Source organism: Asterias amurensis, chromosome 4 (genome assembly GCF_032118995.1).
Source record: "Asterias amurensis chromosome 4, ASM3211899v1".
NCBI classification, from domain to species: Eukaryota; Metazoa; Echinodermata; class Asteroidea; order Forcipulatida; family Asteriidae; genus Asterias; species Asterias amurensis.
This window is the reverse complement of record NC_092651.1, coordinates 13770497-13794225: the sequence shown is the minus strand read 5'-3', so window position 1 is coordinate 13794225 and position 23729 is coordinate 13770497. Positions and strand designations below refer to the sequence as shown.

The 23729-nt window shown below is 36.1% G+C and overlaps 2 protein-coding genes across 3 annotated transcripts in view; one reads left to right on the top strand and one right to left on the bottom strand.

The window, feature by feature from the left end:
* Positions 1 to 80: 80 nt before the first annotated feature.
* On the bottom strand, positions 81 to 8211 carry LOC139936102 (ELMO domain-containing protein 2-like). 2 transcript variants are annotated; one of them, XM_071930825.1, is made up of 9 exons: positions 8052 to 8211; positions 6833 to 7041; positions 6239 to 6365; positions 5134 to 5263; positions 3356 to 3464; positions 2810 to 2834; positions 2301 to 2369; positions 2043 to 2176; positions 81 to 1613 (listed from the first exon to the last, which is right to left on the bottom strand). In XM_071930825.1, the coding sequence occupies exons 2-9, from the start codon at positions 6975 to 6977 to the stop codon at positions 1456 to 1458; spliced, it is 897 nt and encodes a 298-aa protein (XP_071786926.1). In that variant the 5' UTR covers positions 6978 to 7041; positions 8052 to 8211; the 3' UTR covers positions 81 to 1455. The 2 variants fall into 2 exon arrangements, with proteins under 2 accessions (XP_071786926.1, XP_071786925.1); XM_071930824.1 differs by having other exon boundaries at positions 6833 to 7045; positions 8052 to 8210.
* Positions 8212 to 9250: 1039 nt separating this feature from the next.
* The window catches only part of LOC139935882 (transmembrane protein 131-like), a 66823-nt gene continuing 52344 nt past the window's right edge, over positions 9251 to 23729 (top strand). The window contains exons 1-3 of the mRNA XM_071930496.1: positions 9251 to 9431; positions 10705 to 10766; positions 11097 to 11137. Of these exons, the coding sequence (XP_071786597.1) occupies positions 9308 to 9431; positions 10705 to 10766; positions 11097 to 11137 (227 nt within the window). The 5' untranslated portion in view covers positions 9251 to 9307. The remainder of the gene's footprint in view (positions 9432 to 10704; positions 10767 to 11096; positions 11138 to 23729) is intronic.

The window sequence follows — 23729 nt, the reverse complement described above, 5'->3', positions numbered from 1 at the left end:
CTACAAAATAGCTGTTGTGAAGGCAAAGATTAAAGTCAGTTTTCAAGTTACACACAGATTTATTGACCTGCAGTATTAATGATACAGTGAAGGTAAATTAATGTTCAAATAATTCCAACAATTCGTCGTGCTATTATCCATTGGAAATAGTATGTTAAACAAAATAATTGTATCCAAAATTGTTTGGTTTTCACCCTTACAACGATGTGAAAATGTACACTTATACATCGGTGTAACAACAAAAACACAAATGATAATTTTATACCCAATACAAATTTAACGAACTGTTAAATATCTCAAATACCTTTTTCCATAATAAATAACCCTAAAACTGAATGGAAAAAACCCGAACTTAAACCACACTAGTACACATCAAAGTAAAGTCTTACCATACACCAAATTTAACACACTATTTATCTCCCAGCACACTAGTAAAGGCTAAACTGTGTTTGAATGCTGTTCTTCATTACACAAATTATTTTGTCAACCTATTTATTCGAAAGAAACTGCAGTCTTGTGCATACAAAAATCTGGTAAAAAATATCATTGGTCAAGAATTGCCATCCAGTGATTGAACTACATCTTTAAAGCAGTAAATGTTCACATTATGTTTACATAGTATTCGATTTATTTGTTCCCACAAGTTTTACTTTAAGAATTGGCACACATAAAAGTATTCAGCTGTACACAGCTCTTGTACATTGCAAACAAATATCTGGTTGTAGGATGACTGTGGCTTGCTTTTCATCTTTCAACCATTCTTTGAAAATACAACAACTTGGATTTAAAAAATATTTCAGTGAAAACTTTCCCTGATAATCTAGAATGATATTCTATTCAAAATTAGTGAAAGCACACGTGCTGTACATGTATATAAACCAAGGAATCTGAAACAATTGTCAACTCTAATAAATGATCAATATAATTTTATGTAAAACTTTTAAAATGAAATCTCAACCCGTTTGTGTATCAAAAGATCACTCACAATGAATAACTTTAAGTAAATGTTTCCTGAAAATAATTTATGGCAGAAACTGCATTGACACCATGATAGAAGAACAACTAGCTTATCGGACTGATATTAGTACCCTCAATACATGAATCGTGCCAGTCTTTTCTCTCCTGGTCCCACTTTTGTCAACTTCATTATATACACTGTGCAACAGACCCGTTGCACAACGCGCAGTGCACTTTCCAGGCATTTCCTGGCCACCTTTTTGGGGGTCAAAGCATGCACAAAAGGATGGTATACATGTTTACGCATTGCTGCGTAAACAAAAGGATGGTACACATGTTTATGCATTGCTGCATAAACATGTGTACCATCCTTTTGTGCACATTTTGACCCCCAAAATGGCAGACAGGTGATGCGCGTGTATGCGCGCTGCGCGTTGTGCAATGGGTCTAAAGAAACAAAATGGCAGCTGCCTGGTGTGAACACTGTAAATACAAATCTCAATTTTCTAAGGTAAAGTCACACTTAAAGATTGTTGTTGGATTTCTGAGATCTCGTCTTAGTTTCTCCTCGAATTTGTCTCGGACACGACTAAATTCCATGATGTCACGTGGCTTCTCTGCCAACCAGAATTGGTCAAAGTTGAAAAGCACATAACCTGAAAGAATGGAGGATGGTACATTAAGGTAAATACTACTCTGTAAGCGATGACAGTCTATGGTGTTTTAAATGTGTAGTTTAATTTGTCGATCAGAGTCTCTCTCTAATTAGGGTAGGGTCATACTTTGGTAATAACGCCATTTTGTCTTCAAATCAGAATTAGGTGGACAAACACCAAACAATTACCCCCTTTTTTTAGGGGACTGTCATGTCATAGAGCGCCTGTGGCTGTACATGTACATGGAATTATGATTTCTAACCCAGTTACTGCACACATGCACACAATATACATGTACTGTGGACCTTGTGTGATGGAGACTGTAATGCCTTAGTATAAAGCTGTGCTGGCCTTTAAATAGTAGATTGGTGATTTAACAACTAGAAAGTGGACTCATTATGCACATAAACTGGACTGATGTAAACTTACAATATACTTGGTGGAAATCTTCCACTGTTGGTTGTCTTTCCACATGGTTGTATAGGTGAGTTTTGAGTGTTCCGTCTTGGAGCAAATGGTATGCTGTACTGGTCATGTTAATACCCACAACTGCATAGGAATACCTGATGCAAAAGAACACATAACATTGAAAGGCTGTATGAAACGCACTGAACATGCTTGTATTGAATAGTTCAGTAAACAAACTTATTTGGATTTTAACTGCAAACTAAATCTGCTAAAACTCACCCATATTTAGGATGGTGAGAATGTGAAAGAACATGTCTAGCAGCTTTGTTGTAAGTCTCTGCAAAATATCTAGAAACAGAACCAAACAATATGTAGTTAGAAACAACACTAACTAGTAAACAACATATCCTGTGAACAATGGAAATCTTTGCACTGCCCAATATATTTGTCTGGACTTTTACCATGATGTAATGTGTTAACGTAGGACTCGTTGAAGTGGATGGTTGTTGTGGGTTACATACATCACAGAGCCTCGTCATATTTTCTTCTTGTAGTACATTACATGTAATGGTACAGCAGCTCACAGCACAGATATAAACCAGGATTGACGGCAAACAATTTCCCTCTAAAGCATGCTTTTCTTTTAGTAACACCCAGTCTATATTTCCCATACGTACAAATTATCGATGGCCTAATTCTTGAAAATGTATAAATTGTCACTAAACTATTATGTTTGGAAATGAAAATAAAACTTAAAAAGATTTGGATTTATCCAAATCAATACTTACATTAAGTTAAGTAGACCCAGTATACCTTCAATGAAAAGAGTGAAAACAAATAGTTACTACCCTGATATTAGGCCAAAAAAGACACAACAGGAGTACTCTTAACAACAATTATGGGGGTTTTCTTCTTTATTTAAAAGGAATACATGTACAGTATTGTGTATTTCTGTTAGGGATTATTATTCCTGCAAGGACATAATTTACTCTGGTTTTTCAGCAATTTTTCTCAGAAACAGAACTACCTTATAGTTAACGCAACTACCTAGAAGTTAGTTTTTTTGTGTACATCTACATTTATGTTCGATGAAAATAATCAAAACGGTTCCAAAGCCAAAGGTTACTTTTCCTTTATATTATTTTTATTTCCTATCCTATCTGTTATAGTCTAGTTCTCTTGTATTTTCCCCACCCGGATGTTGGCAAAAAGACAACAAGATATAACTCTCCCTTTATTCCATTCCAGCCCTTCCCACACTCTGTGGATGTTTCCCCCTCAACACATGGGATTATACCTGGCACAGAGAAGACCATGACCTTATGAAAGCTTACCCATTCCCCTAAAATCAGTAGCTGGATCGTCACCCTGAAACCCAATGGTACCCCATTGTTTTGTGATTCGTTTCTCCAGTGGCGTGTCCGGCATCATAAGGTCCCATAACTGTAAAAGAGAAAATAATAACAAGGGAAAGATTTATTGCCATCTGAGTCACCTGCCGAATGCAGGTAGTTATTGTCACAATGGTTACGCATGGACTGCTCCACCAAAACAGAGTTAAAACCTGTGTTGACAGTCATGGTGAATTGCACTCTTGGTTGAATAACTTTTATTGGGTTTAGGTTTTACAAACACCTAAGAATTGATTTTAAAATAATATACAATTCTGTGTATTAAAGACATTGCATCAGATCAATTGATAGATTAAGACTTCGTTATCTCTCACTAAATTAAATTAAATTAAACTTTACAAAGAACTGTGCATTAATACAAACAAACACTCAAAGGATACAAATGAAAATAACGCATATTGATTGAAATAAATTGTTTGAATGATTTTACATCTTGCACACAGTTAAAAAAATTCTTACATAAAAAACAGTATGACGGCAATTTGTTAATTAGTAATCAAATACAGCCACGTACGACAGCTCATCGCTCCAACTGCTCAATAATATTATCTTTTAAATGCCCTGATAAAACCCACTAATAAAAACTATATAATAAAAAACTATATATGGGTTTGCATATAATAAGCAAACCCAATTGTTCAACAGTCTCGTACAATTGCTGCCCACTCAAAGTATGTTGATCCTTATCTCTGGCAGACTGAGTTAAAGTTGACTAATTTACGTTTCAGTGAACTTCATTGCTCTAACACAGGCCTTGTGCTTCTAGGAGGCAATTGCCTTCCTTTGCCCCTGTTCATTACCTTGCTGCTCAATGAAACATTCCAATTGTAATTAACAATTTCCTCAAAGAATTCATTGCCCTTTATAAAGGAGAATATGGCTTTCACGAACAAAGCATCAGGCCAACTAATTCTTTTTACCAATGAAAGTCTTCTGAAGTTAGTACATGTAGATGAATCCAAATTTTACACAATATCCCATGACTATGAGTATGCTATCTTGATTTCTCTAATGCACAGTAGGTTAATGAGCATCACAGTGAAGCTCAGGATTTCAAACTTTGTGGTTGGATGACCAACTTTAAATAGACTTCCCATGTGTGTTTAACATTGGCAGTGCTGACCACAGCATGAAATGACTCTGATAGTCACTACTGGTCACTATACAGCTAAGTGCATCGGACACCAACCTTTAACTGTCACTATAATAAGATGCTTCCTAGTGTAAATATAACATGACAGTGAAGCATGCCTTCCCCATACAACAATCTAGGTATCACTCTATCAATGGACAGTTACTACTCACTAGCTCAATTACAACACATCTTTTTTTAGTTTATGACTCATTTAACGCAGGGTTTGCCTTTTACTTTTTCAGTGACTAGCCAGTAGGATAAGTAAGCTCTTCACTTCACTCTTGAATAAAGGTTTTGCACTTATCCATGATCATAATTATTAAACAGGGATGATACACTTGAAACAATTTAACTTATTTTTAGTATAAAGCGCTATATAAATGTAATAATTATTATTATTAAACTACCGGCCTCAGGTCAGCAAGTCCAGTGTAAATTTGAGCCCTGTGGATTTTACATTGTTTTTACACAGTTCCTCAAATTTATCAAATGAATTTCGGATCAATGGTCAAGTATTTCAGAATGCTTAGTAAACCTCTGTGTTTTAGTGCATCTATAAATTTACCTTCTTAAGCAACTCCTCATGGTCTTTTTTTGATGACTGATATTTATTTTTTCTCAATGTTTCTACATCCTGAACAAGAGTCTTGTAGCCACAGATCTGCTCCACACATCGTAGAAGACACGGTGCAAAGCTTCAATAACAAACAATTGACTGGGGGTTAAGCTTTGTCCATCCAAATTTCCTCCAGATATAATTTTTAACAATATCTAGTTGGCATGAAACTGCAGTGCTCTAGATGCCAGGGTCATGGGCTCGAATCCCACCCGAGTAATATGCCTGTGTTTTTTTCCACAGAACTCAAGAAACCACCGAGTGTACAGTGCTCACACTTGTCGGTGTGTATGGGTAAAACCAAAAACTAATATTCTTTATCCCCAATGCAAATCCTACATCTATCAAATCCCTCAACAACCGTCCTACTACTGCAAGTTCTTTACATTGCCAAACAGTGTATATATGCCAGGCCTGGCATTGGCCTCCCTTGGTAATGGTGCCACTTCAAAAAAGTCTCATAACATTTTGAAATGAAAGTGCCCTATTGCAAAGTGAAAATGGTCTTTTAGTCTCAAAGATGAAAATCCAGGCCTGATATGCGATCACGTTTTATCCAATATCGATTTTTATCCAATATCGACCTGTGCCAGTCGGGTTGTAACCTTCTCCCCGGGCCACACCCAATGGACCCTTCCCATGAAATATGCTAATTACATTTACGCATGCGTATAGACCCTATTGGTTGGCAAACGCCATAGAGTTGTGCACTAAGCAGACGCGCAATCGCGTCTACATCACGCAGCCATTAGCCATGTACAAAACAGCGCGATTTTCTCTCATTTTGCCAACCAAAATATTAGTGCGCTGTGTGCAATTTACATATTTCATGGGAAGGGTCTATAATCCCTACCTCTGTCACACATGGTCACACCTTGTCCCACATCTTTAATGGCAGCAATAATAGTGACCTTAGGCCGTTTCGGAAATGGTGGCAACAGCTACGGCTACAACTAGATTTCCGTACTATCATGTGCTGAAGTATAGTGCTTCCTTGGCAACACTCTTAGCAACGTGGCCGTAGCTGTAGCCACCAATTTGGATGGAGCCTCACCTAGGGCATGTGAGTATGTTGATTCCTTTGACAGCTATGACACCTTCCACTGCATCATTGATGTTTTTAACATTCTCTTCTATTATTCTTCTCAGAGCACCGAGTTTGGAGTTTTTTAACGAGCTTTCTGCAAATGGAAATCAGAGACCATTGTTTAAAATATATCTTGCAAGTGATACATTAGAACCTTGAAAAACGGTTTATTATTCACTTAGTCTTCTTTGTCACCCCATTGTAAAAGTGTCATCATGACTGAAATAAGTTTATAATAAAATATCTTTATAAATGTCGGGACCTTGACTGGACTAGATCCCATTATTTCTGCTGGTGTTTGTACATAAATTGTCTTGCAGTTTTGTTTAATAATGACTTTACTTTTATGGGATTTGAGGCATTGCATGGTGAGGTACCAATATATCTGCTGTAACACCAGGTGTGTGTCTACTTGCTAGGTAGAGTTTGTTCTTTAGAGAACTGTCTTGCTATATGTACTACTACGTACTACCACGGAGTAGATTTATTTTGGTTTTTAGGGAGACTTCTCAGTTCTGAAAAGAACTGACATTTACTGAAACTACTTTTATTAACACTCACCAATTTTGCTAGTTTGCTTGTGACCAGCTCCTTCACCAGCACAGATACGCTGTAACTCATGCCTACCCGTCAATGTACGAACTACCCACTTAAACATGCGGTGATACACCCATGCAAAGTAGACATAAACCCAGCTGAAAAACATCTCATTCTGTGGAATTCATCAGAATTGGAGCTGAAGATACTACACTACCCAAGTTTACTCCAAACTATCTGAAATAAAATTTAACAAACACGCCATTAACAACATTGTATCGACAAAGGGCAAGCATATTATTGACTTACAAATAGGCCCTACCAGTCCATACTGGACCATATTGAGTTGAATGGTTTATTTGTCAAGTGTATATTTTTATTTCATTAAACTTTTTTCCCCATCCTTGTTGTCCCAACATCAGTCAACTTCCTCTCCTATGTTTCAGTTTGTTAAGGACAGACTTGGAACAGAAATGGAATAGAGGCCCCAAAAATAAATCAAGAAAAAACTTGCTATATTTGTCATTGTTGGTGGTACATTATTTGTACTAGCTAGTACGACCGATAATGACAACTTTAGAAGAAAAAAAGAGAGTACGCCCCAGTTACTGGGTCAAGACCAAAGCAATGGCACTGTTCCGACTAGCCATAAGATGACTAGATGGGGATTATTTATGTATGATGATGGTTTACATAATTAGTTAACAATGGAATTTAATTTCTTTGTGGTTTACTTTAATAATAACATAATGTTAGGAGGACCAAACGATGGGTTGGAGAATGGTAACCCTCTAAATTGGTCCAATCCATATGGGGCTAGGAGTAGGACTCAGGAGAGTGGAACTTTTGATTCCACTCTCCTGACTGAGTCCGAGTCCTACTCCTAGATAGTAGTACGTAGTAACCCCATCTCCCATCGTATTCGTAGGCCTATCCTCCTATTTTGTTGTATTCTAATTTAACTTCCAAAAAGGATAACTTTCCGTAAGGCGCCACCACTTTTTTTCACTAATTTTTACAAAAAGAGGTATCTCTCATTGACTTGAGGTAAATCAATATTATATTTTTATAATAAATACTACTTCCATTTCGAATGAAAAAGTGGTGGCGCCATACGGAAACCTTTCCAAAAAACAATATTTAGATAATTTTCTCAGTTCATGAGACTCCTGATCCTGAGTTTAATATTAATACAACTTGCAACATGACAAACTGTTACCCGACAATCAAGTGCAAAATTTACCGTTTCACACCACACACAGTTGATACCTCTCCTGAGTCCTCCTAATAACCACAGCGACATCGACAGGAAGGGATGAAAGATCACAGTTTAATTACACACATTGTATTTTAGAGGACAAAAAATATGTCAACACTGGGCCGGCTATCACTGGTATCCGTCTAGACCGCACCTGCCGTGTATACATGTATTACATGTAATGGATCCAATCATGCAAAGGAAACCAATGTATTGTGCTGCGCGTTGTACATTGTTGCTGCATCGTTAGAGGGCGCAGAAGAAGTAGGTCATGCTATAAGGAATGAAGGTCAAAATATCGTCATAATCAAATTGTCATCGTCTACATTTGTCATCGTCGCTTGCATAATTATTTTATTGTCAATATTACATCATCATTACAATCACCATCAGGTCCTTTCATTAAATACGCTATTAATTAGGGTGTTGTTGTTGTTGTTGTTGTTGTTTTTGTGTTTTGTTTTTTTTGTTTTTTTGGGGGCGGGGTTCGAATTAACCCATGATTTGCAGAGTTAACAATGCACCGCATTGTTTTTCAACTCGATACAGAAAGAGAGAAGGAGCGGGACCCGGGATATATATCTGCAATGTTTAATCCCTAACTAACGCAGGCTCCCTTTTAACTTTAAGTTGGAACAATAAATTATAAATACAGTCTGAATAATTAACATCCTCCAAATAAAAGTCATTTATTATTTATTATGAACATATATAGAGCATGGAGGTACAGCAATGATACTGTTGTGAAAAAGAAATGTATACAGTTATATACTAAAAGGTTCAAATCGAACAGTCTTACTGATCTGTTTTAAAATGGACACGTTGAGAAAACCTCTCATTTGCCAATTAATTTATGCATCAATTATTGATTGATAATGATAACGATTTTATTTATAGCTATCTTCAACTGTTGTACTAATTACTATTCTGTTGAAATCCACGCACTGAATTAGTAAAATGAGTTTATTTCTTTATAACAGTTTCATGTTTACTTTCAGTTCTTTGTCATGTAAATTAGTGTGAGAAAAAACCGTTTCGGTTGTGATGATTTGTTCGCGTGTTGCTGGGAAGAAGGGCTCCCCCACTCGACTCAACCCCCCTGTGCTCTGTATGTAGTTTTGTGCAGTGGTTCACTGGCGCGCGTAGAAGTCTGCTTACACACGAACGGTCTGTGTGTAGTGTGTACTACACTCAATGCATGCTAGCTGTGTGTGTTGAAGAGCAATGTAATTATTACAATCATGGCGGTTTTCGGGAGGAATGAGTTACACACGAACGGGATGGCACATATGTGGCTTACCCTCGCCCTGAGCATCCTACAACTTCTGCCCGCACATTTTGACACAGCGAAAGCACAGGGACAAGGTGAGAACTATTTTTAGAGTGTGTAATATGGATAAAATTGGTGGAAATTTCGAACAAAATTTGTTGTGTTTTTGTTCACGATCTACACGAGCGAGCACGACAAGCAAGGCATTGGCATGTCATTCATTGCATGTCATGTCATCATGGAGCTTTGTGCACAGCCTTGTGGTTGATAACGTGCGCGCGATCGATATGCAATATCAACATTCAATAGTTGGCAGTTGCTAACTGCAATCGTTCTTAAAAAACGGGTATCCAAATATTATTATAAAGCTTTTAAAGTGTTTGATGAAATGAATTAAATTGTTTCTACTGATGACCAATGAAAATGATCAGGGATTTTCAGAGAAACAAATGTCATCAGTCAGGCCTGGCTAACTGCTAACCATAATAACCTGGCAGTGTTTACATGTTCCTTGTTTTGGTTTTGCTGATTATTCTTTCATGCACATAAAATAAAATGTATAGTAATTTTTAACTTATTAATCCTTCTATGCTTATGTCAAATTATGAGGGCATTACAAAATTACTTGTCATCAATGCATATGCGATTGACCTTAGGCTTAAGTCTCAACGACAATATCTTCTTTCGGATGTCCTTATTTTAATAAGTTAAATAAGTTATGATGGCTATTTAAATTTAACAACCTTTGTGTGAAAACAAGTTTAGGAAATCAGTATTCTTTTTGCAAGACTCTAATAAATTATTTAATGTTCTTACTTACATGCATGGTGCCAATGCATAAACTTAAACAATAATTTCCACCACACCTGGACTTTTGAAGGGGCACCAAGTCCAAGATATGGGGAAACAGAGGTCATGGCCTCTGTGACCTCCATGTAATGCCAGGGTTGAATTGAATTTAGCTCTATGATGGGTTGTTGTCATACATCGGTTGTCTAAATCTATAAGTGCATTTTTTTCAACACACATTTTGTTTGTTTGGAAAAAGCACTCACAAAAAGCAACTTGTTTTTTCCCATGACTGTACAGAGTTCATAATTAACTATTGTTTGTGCCACCAAGTGAAACAATCATTGGTGTTGGATTGGTTTAGGCTTAGGTGGGGTGTAAACCATGGTTAAAAAAAAGTTTACACAAAGGGAGTTTGCTTTAAACTACTCTTGCACATGGTTAAAATAAAGAGGATCTTTAGTCTGAACGTTACCAATTAAATAAACAGTATTTTACATGCACTGTAACAAAGTTTGCTGAGAAAACCATTAATAGCTGTCAGGTAAATTAACCTTATTTCTTTATTTACCTTTTCAGCATTTGTTCAGTCAGACTTCAATGAACTGCGTCATCTTGTGGAAGAAGTTACACTAAACAAGGTAAGACTTAAATTAGTATAGGTTACATATACAATGTATGTGGTGCATATTTACAAAACTTAGTTGTTTTGGGGCATGAATTCGCCAATTTACAATAAAACTAAAAAACAAATCTGTACTGAACTTAAAAACAATGTACATTTTACATTTCAACCCACATAGGCCTATGTAATGAAATATAACTCTCTGTATTACACTATTAAAACCTTTGAACTTAATGGTTTGAAGTGCAGTGTAATTTTCCTGTAAACAGCAAGTAGAATATTAGTTTTGTAATTGGGAAACAAAATTTGTCACTAAATGCTATTTATCTTTCTTTCATGTATTCAGGGCGATCTTACAAACCAGGGTCTTAACATTCATGATAAAAAGTAAGTGTATTTTTATTTTGTATGTTATCAATATTATTTCAATGTTTCTCTTCATCTTAAAAAAAGCGATGTTGCCTACAAACCTTGACACTTTGTTCCCAAAAAAGAGTGACACCCAGGGCATTTTTAGCAGGCAAGATAGTGGTGTATGCACAATTGTACACTTTGTATAAAAAATTTACACAAATTCAGAACTTGTAAAAGAGTTGTAAATAAGCTTGGGATATATACCCCTTGTTTATGTTATTAGTTGATGAAAACTGTAACATGCGTTATCTTTAAAATGAAAGACTTGATGTTTTCCACCATTGAACTGTGTACAAAAATACAAATCGTGTTTTCTAATTGTCCAGGCTATGTAGCTCTTTTGTAAACAAGTGATGTCACAGGTTAAATGGTCTGTTGACCTCTTGCATATAATGATGTCACAAGCTCATGTACATGGGTCAAAAGAAGGTACCCAATACCTCGTAAACCCCTTGCATATGATTATAATGTAATGTAATAGGAGCTCAAACAACGCCTTCACTGAAGTCAAAGGAAGACGTCAGTAGTTGCGTAGAGAATGGTAAATGTGTGTGTGGTGCGAATACCCACTTGTGTCTCTTTCTATTGTTTTTGTGACGGCCATGGGGGTGTGTGCAAGGGAGTTGACAGTTGTACTTCGTGAGTAATTGTTGGGAAATGCATTTGAAATGTCACATCATTAAATTGACTTAGTCCATGGTTTGAAAATATTTTAGAAGTATTTTCAACTGGACAATTAACTCGGGAAATTGTATACATGAATGTACATGAATACATGCATACTTCAACAGAATTGGTAAAAACTATCATTTCATTTTAGAACTTTTGAAAATTTCCATAGTTTATAGTTATTGAATTGTGGGGAAAAACCTCAACACGTTCAACTGAACCATGTCGACGAACTATTTTGAAGTTGTGCACCCACTCATATATGGAATACTATGGAAAAGCTCATGGAAGTTGTTATTCCCAACAACTTTGGATCCTTTTCCAAGTTTAGCTGTATGGGTAGCCAACAAAGTGAACTGCAAAAGTCAGGGTTTGCCTAGAACTTGTTTTTCTTTGTCGAGTAGCCTTGGCAGTCTCTTTGGTATGTAAATTGAACTCTTTGTACTGAAATCCTAAAACTACTTTGTTGAAAGGCTCCAAGGATTCTGCTCTATGACAGGCAAACACGTACTCTATCATAATGAAGGATACACATGATCAAGTCTATTGTCAACTACAGAAATGAACCAGGAACCGTTTCCTTTTGGAAACAGTTGCCAGACTATGATCCAGCATTGTAAAAAGCAACAGTAGTGAGTGTACTAATGGTGTTTAGGGAAACTTATAACGGTTAATAGGCTCATTAAGAAGGATAGTAGAAATACTTAATATCTGAAGGTTTTCCACTTGACAATACATAATTGTTGTCATTATCAGGGGAATCGGTCTGTACAAAAGATCACCTGCCGTTCATCCAATCTCGCTTTAGAGTTTGTGCAAATACATTTCAGTGTCAGAGCACAGAAGTTTTAAAGATGAACATTTCTATAAATTAAGTGTTTGTTTCTGTTACGATACTCTCTGTTGATATTAATACATATTTACTCAAAGGTATAGCCTCCTTTAAAATGCTATTGTCAAGGTGTTGCAAGCTCTCCAGTCTGCCACCATTGGCAGACTTTATGAGTCATATGTAGTTTTTGTTTTGTGTGTGTGGGAACAGCAGACCAGATATGAACAATACATAAATACTTATGATGTCAGCATAAACATCAACAGATGTTCAACAAAATATATTCTGTGCATTAACAATACATTGAATGATATTGTCTAAATATACTCAATGCATGATGTGTACATGTACAGCACAGAGCAAGGAAATGAAGTGTTTCAATAATTGAGTGTTTACATTTTCTAAGGCCCTCCCCAATGGTTAGTATATTGAACTTTGAACTGTCCATAAAAGAGGGTAGTGGGTGTGTTCAATGAAGCCCTCTGATTGGTTAGGAAATGGAAGAGCTAAGGGTCCATCTAAAACTCGATCCATCAATGAGTTTCCATCCTGTTTTGAATTTGTTTAAAACTTGTGTACATCCAAGTCAGACTAGTTGTAATTGTGAGGATATAAAATTGGATAGTTTCTGACGGCTGTCTGACTGTTTTGACTAATACAAATCAACAAATTTAGGTAATTCTAGGAAACAACTATAATGGAGTTTCATTTGTAAACATTGCATACTGTACTTAAACAGAAATAAACAATGGGAAAAAAAGTGTTTACAACCACATGGATCAGGCACTTCATGAAAATTGTTAAATCTCACCCGCAATATACTAAACCATCATTTTAATAATCAACATCCTGAACTAATTATGTTTGTAGGGCTCTATAAATGTGACTTAAAAAAAACACCCCAAAACTACCACTTTTATGCACCAATCACATCTTCTTAAAATAATTGTTCTGTTTGTTTGAATCCTGCTGTTTTTATTTGATTTATGGTAAGCCAGTCTTCGTGACTGCTGTACACATATCTCTGTCAAAAAAAGTTGTGCTTGTCCTCAGTTAGATTTTTATTATTTATTGTTTACTAAATTTATTAGTCACAAGTCACACTTAAATAAGTATTCCCCAGATTAATGACTGTGTTGCTTTATGGTTTGGGGCTTGTAGCTTTTAGCTTTTTCTGAATGAATGTGCTAGGCCTGGAATTACATGAAGGCCACTCTGTTGCCCTGGTCTTGGCCTCGGTGCCCCCTTCTAAAGTCTCCAATAGACTACTTAGCATTTTCTAATGGAAGTGCCCTTTGACAAATGAAAATGGCCTTGCTCTCTGAAGAAAACAATTACAGCTCTATTGTGTATCGCTTTGCTGTAGAAAAGCTTGCAGAATTCAAATTTAAGCTGTTATTAGTGATTAAGAAAGTCGGTGAACATTTTTTGAAATTGAACATGCAATAGACCGCTGAACTGATGACATCACAGTTTGTTTACCATGTATTGACTGAGCAGCTGCATCTCGGACAGTTGTGCAGAGATGGTTCATATTCTTCTGCAAAGTGGTAAACAAACCGTGTTGTTATACCTCGGTAACAAACTGTGAAGTTTGATTGGTCGAGAACCAATCATGTGACGCGCAACAAAAACGCATGTTACATGGCTCGACGGGCCGGGCAACATGAAAAGTGATGTACACCGGTGTACATGTACATCACCTTGATCGTTCCCAGCGTTGGTCGATTTCCAGCGCTGTGTACGAAACAACCGCGGGTTCGAGGGCATTGTTTCTTTTTCGTCTGCTTATTAAACAATGAATAGACCGTCGTAATAATGTTTGAAGATGACAACAGAACTTCAAGAAGAGGAATAACAATTAAACAACTGTATAACAAAACAATTGTTGCACGCTGTGACTGGGGTCCATGGGTTTGGTACAACCTCGAGGGGAAAAAGCACCCTCGGCTTCGCCTCGGGTGCCATTTTCCCCCTCGGGTGTACAAAACGCCATGGACCCTTTCACAGCGTGCAACAATTATATAATGTCATCAGTAATCAGGTCCATGGCTTATTGGAACTACGTGTATTTAGAACCTTTTCATCAGTCATGGCACTAGGCCTAGATATAAAGTTATAGGCCTATAGTGTGATGTGCATTGTACTTCCAACGAGTAATGTTACATAACCAGTAAGGAGCTTACATAGGCTTAAGGGTTAAGGGTTCATTGTTGGACCCTCCGGAAAACATAGGGTTTTTCTTGCTAAAGAAATGTCACTTCAGAATTCCTGTACATGTACTTGAGTAATATAGAAATTTTGGGACAGCTGAAGAGAAGAAAGTCTTCACAAATTAAAGTCCCACACCCGTACTTATTTCTTTCTGTTCCCTATAGAGACCTGTTCATTCTAATAATCACCATATGCCCAGACAAGATCCTGTTCCAATGTTTAGAAAGAACTTAATGCATTTTTTGTTTACTGTTTTATTATTGTTTATTATTTTATACATATTTACAAACATGTTATAAAATCAATGATTTCAATATAAACACAAACATTCCCACAAATTTCATTTGACCTACCCTTCCACTGAAGTTTGTGACTTCAATTTATTTTCCCTGTTTGTTGTCAAATTGAAATCCAAATTTTGATATCCAATTATTGTTTTAGACACACCCACCCAATTTTCCCAGGGAAACAAAATTGAAATTATGATAAAATTGATAATTCTGATGAGATTACTTAAAGTGTTCAAATAGAGCAAGGAGCAATGTGTGCAATTGCCTGCCATACATGTACATGTACTAGGTATATAGTCAGTACATGTACATATATAAAATTGAGAGGTTTGCCATGCATTGTACAGTTATTTCTACATTCATCTGATCTGGGAAGCCAACACCTGCTTCACACAGAGTGACCTGGGAATGCATACTGGGTTCAGACAATGTAGGCTTTCAGACCCCTTGGTTAACAAGCAAAAGGTCCATGGTTATTATCCATAGCATGACAATAGCACTGAGAGGGCCCCCCTCCTTTGACAGAACAAACCTAAAGGGCAGGTGGAGGGTTTTTGGGGAAAAGGAATTCCAAACGACCAAACACTATCACCATTAGATTGGCTTTTAAGTACATAAGTATGGCATGTAATGTATTTAAGAGATTCCTTGATATACAACAGTCTTGGTTTAAAATTGAGTTTTGAGGGTCAGCGGTTATTCATTTACCTGTTTACGCACAATACTTGTTAACTTGTAGTAATATCAACACTCCATTCATGAAGCGCAATTTATAATAAATTGACCTATATACAATAATGCCAGATTCCTATTGTGAACTTGCGCCTTAAAAAAACACAATCTTCAGTGCTATTTGTTAATTTTCCCCTTGAAAACACAATGCAAATGGCAGTTGGTGTTGTCACGAAGAGTTAAGATTGTTTATTTATTGCCAGTCGACCAAGCTGAAAATTTGGGCGCGATACAATGAATTTGTATAGGAAAGAGTCAATCTTTTGAATACAGTTTTTATTCGATCCCATTTTGCACTTTTAAAAGCCTGTGTTTTAAATAGGTTTGGGTGTATTTATACAATTAAATAAAAAATAGATCCATAAGAAAGTGTTAAAAAACCATTATCCTTGAACAATTTCACATTAACCATAAAAACAACTAGTTTCATTGTAAATTGTATACTCATATAACATGCAAATGATTTCTGACTGATGTGTCGCAAGTTCACATCAAGTGTTTCATTCCCTCAACCCCCAAATAATTGGGTTATTTATTATTATTTTTGTTATTATTATCAATAATTGGTATTATCTGTATTTACCAACATCCATTTCAGGTAGAAGCCAAAAATTTAATTAATGTAGGTTGTGGGTTAATATTTCATTTCTTTGATCTATGGATTGAAAGCAAAGCTACAACAACATCATCCAAATCTTCCTTTACTTTATAATTTGGCAATAACTATTTCAGTTATCAAGACCAGTGCTGTAAACTCTTCAAGATTGTGTCATATGGAATGAATTCTACTGGAATTGGAGCATGCTTAAATCATAATAAGGCTATTTATATTACAGTCCATTAACTCTCCAAGGTATTTATTAATACTTATAATCGACAGGAAATACAAAATTGAGACAATTTCCCCCCATAGAAAAAGACTACAAATTAACACTGACATTTTGCCATGGCTATAGTATACAAAGCAAAGGTGATATCACATAATACATGCCTCTGTGTGTGTTTCGATTTTCCAAGGAAAACAATGTTAGGAATAACCTTGGTTGGAAATGTCACATTCATGTAGCAGCTGTAGCTGTTTATTTGCATAATATCCAGTTGTCATGAGGGTGTGTAAGCTTGCCTTGCTCCTCAGGAATACCATGTATTGACTGTAAAAGTCACTCTGGAGATTTTGAATTCATAGACAATGTTTGTCCAAACTAAGGGAATATGTAATTTTTAAATTGAAGAAGCTGTTTCAAACATTGATAGTTTTATTGATTTGGTTTACAAGTTACAACAGATTGACATTCTAGCCATTTATACAACATGCAAATGAAATGTCATGAATAAATTTGAACTGATTTCCTTTATAAAAAAACCTTTAGCTGACAAAATAAATCACTTTTTAATTTAATTTATTTTTAGCCATGAAGATGTACATATCCACCTGTATTCAAAACTGGTTGGGATGAAGATAGATTTGACTAATTACCCAATTACAATGGTCGTTAACATAGTTTCCGTTGCTTAAGACGGCCCCTTAATGATCTAGGGTCCATACTCAGATCTTAGGTTAACTTTGGTAAGTAGAGTCATTGAGTTGAAGTATGGGATCCCACTTTGATTGTCGCAAGAGGCTATGGTTGTTCCCCTACTACACACATCCTAATTACAGCGGTAATTATCATATTTATGTGCAAGGTAAATGGGCACAATTCTCCCTTATCCTCCTTCCGTGTCACTCCATAATATGAAACTGTTTGGACTTGGAATTTTGATGCAACCCCAGAATGCGACTGAACATAGCCTCCCAAAAACATTGATAAATCAAAATCTTGCAAATTAGAATAAATTACTTTTCAATAAATAAAATTCCCAACTCCAACACCATGAAAAAAAAACCATGAAAAAATACTTATAAATGCATACACTTTTTATGGCAGTTAAAATGTTGAGAACGTCTGGCAACCACTTAAAGTTAATAATTTTGATGCACTGAATCATTTGCTGAAAGAGTATTTTGATAAGATAGCTACCTTTTTGTTAATTTATTTATACTCTACCATAATATTTAATAACCAAATATCCAAAGTGCTCAAAGAGAAAAAAAAACTTACAAGCTTGTTTCTTTACATGACATGAACTGTCAGTTTTTTGTGCGTTCCCAAATTAATTCTTATTAAGACGGTTGTATTAAGATCTAAACTGTTTTAATGTAAGTGTAAACATTGAAAGAAAAAGAAGAACCTTATTGTAATAACCCAATCAATTTTGTACAGTCCTGTTAAAACCAACAAATGCTCAGGCATTGTTACACCTTTTACAAGCCACAGCAAATACACATGTGTATCATGCTGATTTGTGTATTTTATGCAGTTACTTGCAAACTAGATTACATGTAGAGCCAGTAGTGTGACTGGAGAGATTTTTAAGTAAACAACAGGACCTTGTCAGGACATACACAGTTCTATTGGCCATCAATAGGATTTCACTTTGTCATCTCCAAAGAGGAACATCAACAATTGTTGAGGGTTGTAGTCAGGCTTTTATTGTGTTTGCTTTGAGAAAAGCCCCTTTTCAGGCAGTTCCATTCCTGAGGACAACAGAACTTTAGTCTAGGATTTCTGGATTTTGTTTGGAAATTTGTTATTTTCAAGACTGTAGTTAATGAGATATCACAGATTGAAGGTTAGACTCTCTTGTAGAGTTAGCGTTCCTGATGCAATGCTAAATAGTACTCTTTAGATTTTAAAAACACAATCCTGTTTCACACTGCTTTCCAAGGAATGAAACCCTAGGAAAGTCCTGGATAACTTATAATCTTACTGTCACCTCTTGTTCGTTTCACACTTGATGCAATTTTCTTGGGGACAAAATGTATACAGTCTGCCCCTTAACCTACTGCCACACCCCAACTAGAGGTAGCCATTTCCCTGGAAATGGCTATTTATTTCCACAGAGTTTGCCAGCTTGAGAATTTATATTTTAAAAGGTCAGCCCAAGTGTAACTTTAAAAATTGTCTCAAATGTGAAATGGGGATTAGCCCAGACAAATTCTTCATTCACTTTACAAATGTCTGTACAGTTTCTTGATGAAATGCATTGTACTTCATGGTAAATTGACATTCGGGTAGTTTTCTCTTTGCTGTTGTCTTGTCAAGGCCTGACGCTTCATTTTTGAAAGGGCAATAATGTGCACTAAGGCACTTTCTCCATGGTTAAAGGGCACACTACATATGAGGACATTGTGAATGTTTATCAGAACATTTCGAGGGGCACCAATGAAATACCCAGGGGTATCGGATGCTATTGCCACTGTTGCCCCTGTGAAGTATTAGGGCTGGTTTTCAAATAGTAAAAAATCAGCAAAGTCTTGTTGTGTTTGTAATAAAATAAGTTCTCTTTGCGATAATTCAAGTTTCCATTAACACAACAATGTGTAGATGATTGTGATTTTTTTTTTTTTACAATGTTATTGAAAGGAACTGAACTTTCCCAAACTGTCAATAAGCCATACATGTAGGTTCAGATGGAACTGTTGGATGAAGATAATCATACACAGGAATCGCAATGCAACCTGTCTTTAGTGTCACTGGGAATGAACGGTTACCAAGCAACCTGCCTTTGTCGTCAACGGGGACAAACATCCAGAGGAGTGCCGCCATTCATTTAACACACCTTTCACTTCAGTTAATAAATAAAGATAAACCGAGCTGACATTATGAATATTCTGTGCGGTCAGAAATTTGTATTTGCATCCATTCATTTTGAACTAATACTGAAAAGAACTTTGAACTACAGAATAGTATAACTACATGTACTATATTTGTTCACACAAGCTGTAGAACTAATGTGATTAAGTTTAAAAAGGGTTTGATCAAGTATGTCATTGTTGAATTTTAGTCTGAAAGCTTACTGATTCTAGAACTATTTTTCTGTGAAATGATTCCCTCTGAAATAAGATATTCAAGCAAACTGAAACCTAAAAATCTAACAGATTAAACCCAAATTTTCACAGGTTTGTTTTTTCATGTACGGTTGATCACAGAAACATGAGCACTTCCTGCGACTATTATTTTGTCAGCCCCTCAAATCCTGTATGATACCTTTAACATTTATTTAGTTTACTCGTACTCGCAAATGGAGAAATGGCATTGAAAGTGAAGACAGATGAAACATCAATCTTGATATCAATGTGATCTGATACCTTAAACATTGTATCTTACATTCATATTGAGAAGTACATGTCCTTCCCTTACATCCCTTAATTTGGGTGTTATTTGAAAGCTCATGGTTTCATCTATTTGATGGCCTATAGTGTTAAGTTTGGCAGGAAGTGCCTGGTTTGGGCATGAAACGTCTGATGTTATATTTAAAGGAGAACACTCAAGTAATTGCATTGCCTTTGGTTGAAAACGGTGACACCGTACCTATGGCTTTATTGTGCTCACAATCACTTCTGTTACCTAATACAAATTGAACTAGACAGTAGTCTCTTTTCTTATTGTATTATCAATCATGCTGACCAAGACGAACAACAACGACTTGATTAATCTGACCGTCTTGCTATTAATTTTGGTATTATGCAGTGCTATTGATGCAATGGGTCAGCATAGTGGAATTGGAGTGAGATGGATTTGATGGCTGGAATATGTAGCCACAGGGCATGTGGATTACTTATGTTGGTGGACAAGTGGACTGGATCTAAATAAAATATTGTATTCAGTTTATTTATGATATTCAGTGCACTTTTTACAAAAACACTAGAGGGTTCATAGTACCACATGCAATGAGACAGCGAAGACTTAAATAAATGAACTGATTGTTAAACATTAAAGAGTTGATAATCAATTTTAGATTTTAGTGTCGTTGACATGTTATACATGTAGTATGGAACTACATCTCTCATGAGATGAACATTGTACCATACACATTGTTCATCGTCAGTCCATCTTCAGATCACTTCTGTTTGAAGCAAAATGTCATATCATGACCCCGGATTCACTAGCACTCAGCTAATTGGGCATTTATTTCTCTTTTCTTTGTCATCCTCACTAAAATGGCAAAGGTCGATATAAAAAATTCAAAAAAATTCTACAGGAATTGTTTAACTTCCTTCCTTAGAAATCAGTTGTGGACGGTTTCGTTCACTAGATCAAATTAGCACTACTAATTTCCATGTGTTTCTGTTAGGGTTGTAAAAATGTTTGTGCCGGCAATTGCATTATAAATACAGCATTCCACTCTAGTTCATAGAAAAGATTCCTTAATGCTTAAATGGCATCATACAGAGAATCAAACAAATTAAAACGGCTCATAAATGAAAGATGAGGCAAACGGCACAAGGGGCTTCTTGTAAGGCCTGCCTCAGAATTAATGGAAATCATGCTCTAGTTGCAACTACATTTAGACAACTGTTTTGCAATTTGTGAAGACACAATCTGTCATGCAAATGATTACATTCATGTGGATAGTATTCTGTATAATCTTAGATCTGATCTAACCATTGGTTTATACATGTACTATAAGTCCCTTGCGGTTATGGAGTACATGTAGATTTGACGACCCTCCCAGCTCAGCGATGGACATGCAACCATAATCAATATGATACACTGTACTCCCGGTGATAATATGACGTAGGGCTCGCAGGCACGGCACAGAAATAAAAAAGAAAGCTTAATTGCCTTCTCGAGCAAGGCGAACTCTATTAAGTATTTCCATTGCTCAGGATTGATTCATGCCATGTAGTTGAGGGTCAGAGGCAAGTCTAGTATTGTAAATAGTTTGACTTGATCTGAATAAAGGAAAGGGTAGCAAACATCAACAGTTGACATCATCTCAAGCCTACCCCCCCCCCAAAAAAACAACCCCAAAACAACAACAGAAGCCCACTTTCTATTCCATGTGTTCCTGTTAGAGTTGTAGAAATGTTTGTGCTGGCAATTGCATTATACAACATTCTACTCCAGTCCATAGAAAACCGGGAAGATTCCTTAATGCTTAAATGGCATCATATTTGAAATTTGTTTCTGAGGAGAAAACACCAGGTAGAAAATTGATTGGCAATCATTATTTGGTGCATTAATTTTGTTGAATGGTTCTCTACAATCAAGATGGTGGGGGGTTACATATGTAGGTGTGGTGTGTAGGGAAGGACTATGCACAGCTTGGGTTATTACAATGTAATAGACATGGAGCTTCATTAGTAGTAACTCCTTGAAACCTCATACAATCAAGATAATTTGTTGTTCACTTGGGATCCACAGTATACCATGTACATACAAGAATTTAAGCTACAAAAACATGTAGGCCTATTTTTACGTGTATGTTGTTCACATGTGCTCTACTTGTATTCATGATGTACGTATAGAAGGCCATGAATAGCGTGTTAGGATGGGTCAGTATTCCATTTCCTTGATACATTGTACTTAATGCTTTCTGTGGGTTTAGTTATCACAGGTCTTTAGAGAGCTGCAATTGAAAATTTACACAGAATGAGGGATTACACATTAATTATTCATTAGACAAACGTATGGCTTCAGACACAGGTAGAGGTACATTCCTACATGTACTGTTTGTACAGTACATGATTGCATTATTCATGTATCTAGCTGTGCATTTTCTAGATCAGGTCAGCAGTTTTACATGTAAGGTTACATGGATGTGAAGTTGACCTCTTAAATATGTATTTTACACCTTTACTTTAGTTGTTCTTCACCTTTCTAAGTGTCTATAAGTCTGAATATTTAATATTCAATTTTTGTATGAAAAGTATTGTCTTTTAACACAGACCCTTTTTTGTATTAACTGATATCCTTCACTCTTGTCTTTCAAAGATTATCATACATGTACATGTAGGCATCAGGTCAAAGCATCCGCACAAAAAGTTTCGCAATGCAGATCTAGCAATGCTGACTGAAACACTCACAAATATTTGTATCAAGAGGTTGTTCTAAACTGAAAAAAACTACACATATGTATGTAATAATAGTTGAAGTTGGAGCAGTTTTGCCTCAATGAAAAATCAAGTCTGACACGGGATGTTTTTATCTTTATTTTTTTATGAACAAATCTTTTAAGCCCACCTTATCAGACCTGGTTCTTCAAGACGGCAACAAAGGCAATTACCCACATGTCCCTGATCATTGCCTTGGTGCCCCCTGAAATTTGTTAATCAAAATGTACAACTTCCCCAGAGGGTTCCCATTACTTAACAAAGGATCAAATGCCTTGGTGCCATGTCAAGAATGATGCACCGAGCCTGCATAATTATTCATAACAGACAACAAACTTTCAAAGTGTTGATTTTATCTCAACAAAATTGTTGTAAGTTGGTCGAAATTTCTGCAACACAGTTTAAGTTCCCAAACAGAAACTGATATTAAATGTACATTTCTCTGCAATGACAAATATTGAAAGTGAAATTATCAAGACCAAAAACATTATGGCCATTGCAACCCTTGAATAGTTGAGCAATTAATGAGCCGTGCAAAGTTTAGTTGTAATGTATTTTTGACTAAGAATTGTGGTATTCTTCTGAAAGTACGAATCTAATCCCATGACAAGGTTTGTTGCCAGTAGAGTTGCTTGGGATGGCAATTTAATTGGTTTAAGACAAAACTATAATCCCCATACACAAATTGTATTCCAATGATTTTATTTGATGGGTATTTAAACTGGAATTGGCTCAAATTGTTAGCTGGATATTTAATTAAACCCGATGCATTTGTGAGGCAAATTAAATTTGGTGATATTTGTCGCTTGAACTCTCAGGCCTGATGCTTTGTTTTTAAAAGGCCATTGGCACCAAAGCTTTCTTCCTTGTGGTTAAGGGCACCTCTAT

Bases quoted from the DNA above. Each gene is read 5' to 3' on its own strand.
- LOC139936102 (XM_071930825.1), bottom strand. From the start codon at position 6,977: ATGTTTTTCAGCTGGGTTTATGTCTACTTTGCATGGGTGTATCACCGC. The intron at 5,264-6,238 runs GTGAGGCTCCAT...TTGTTATTGAAG, and splicing joins AACATACTCACATGCCCTAG to CTTTGCACCGTGTCTTCTAC. The intron at 2,177-2,300 runs GTGAGTTTTAGC...CTTTTGCATCAG, and splicing joins TCTCACCATCCTAAATATGG to GTATTCCTATGCAGTTGTGG.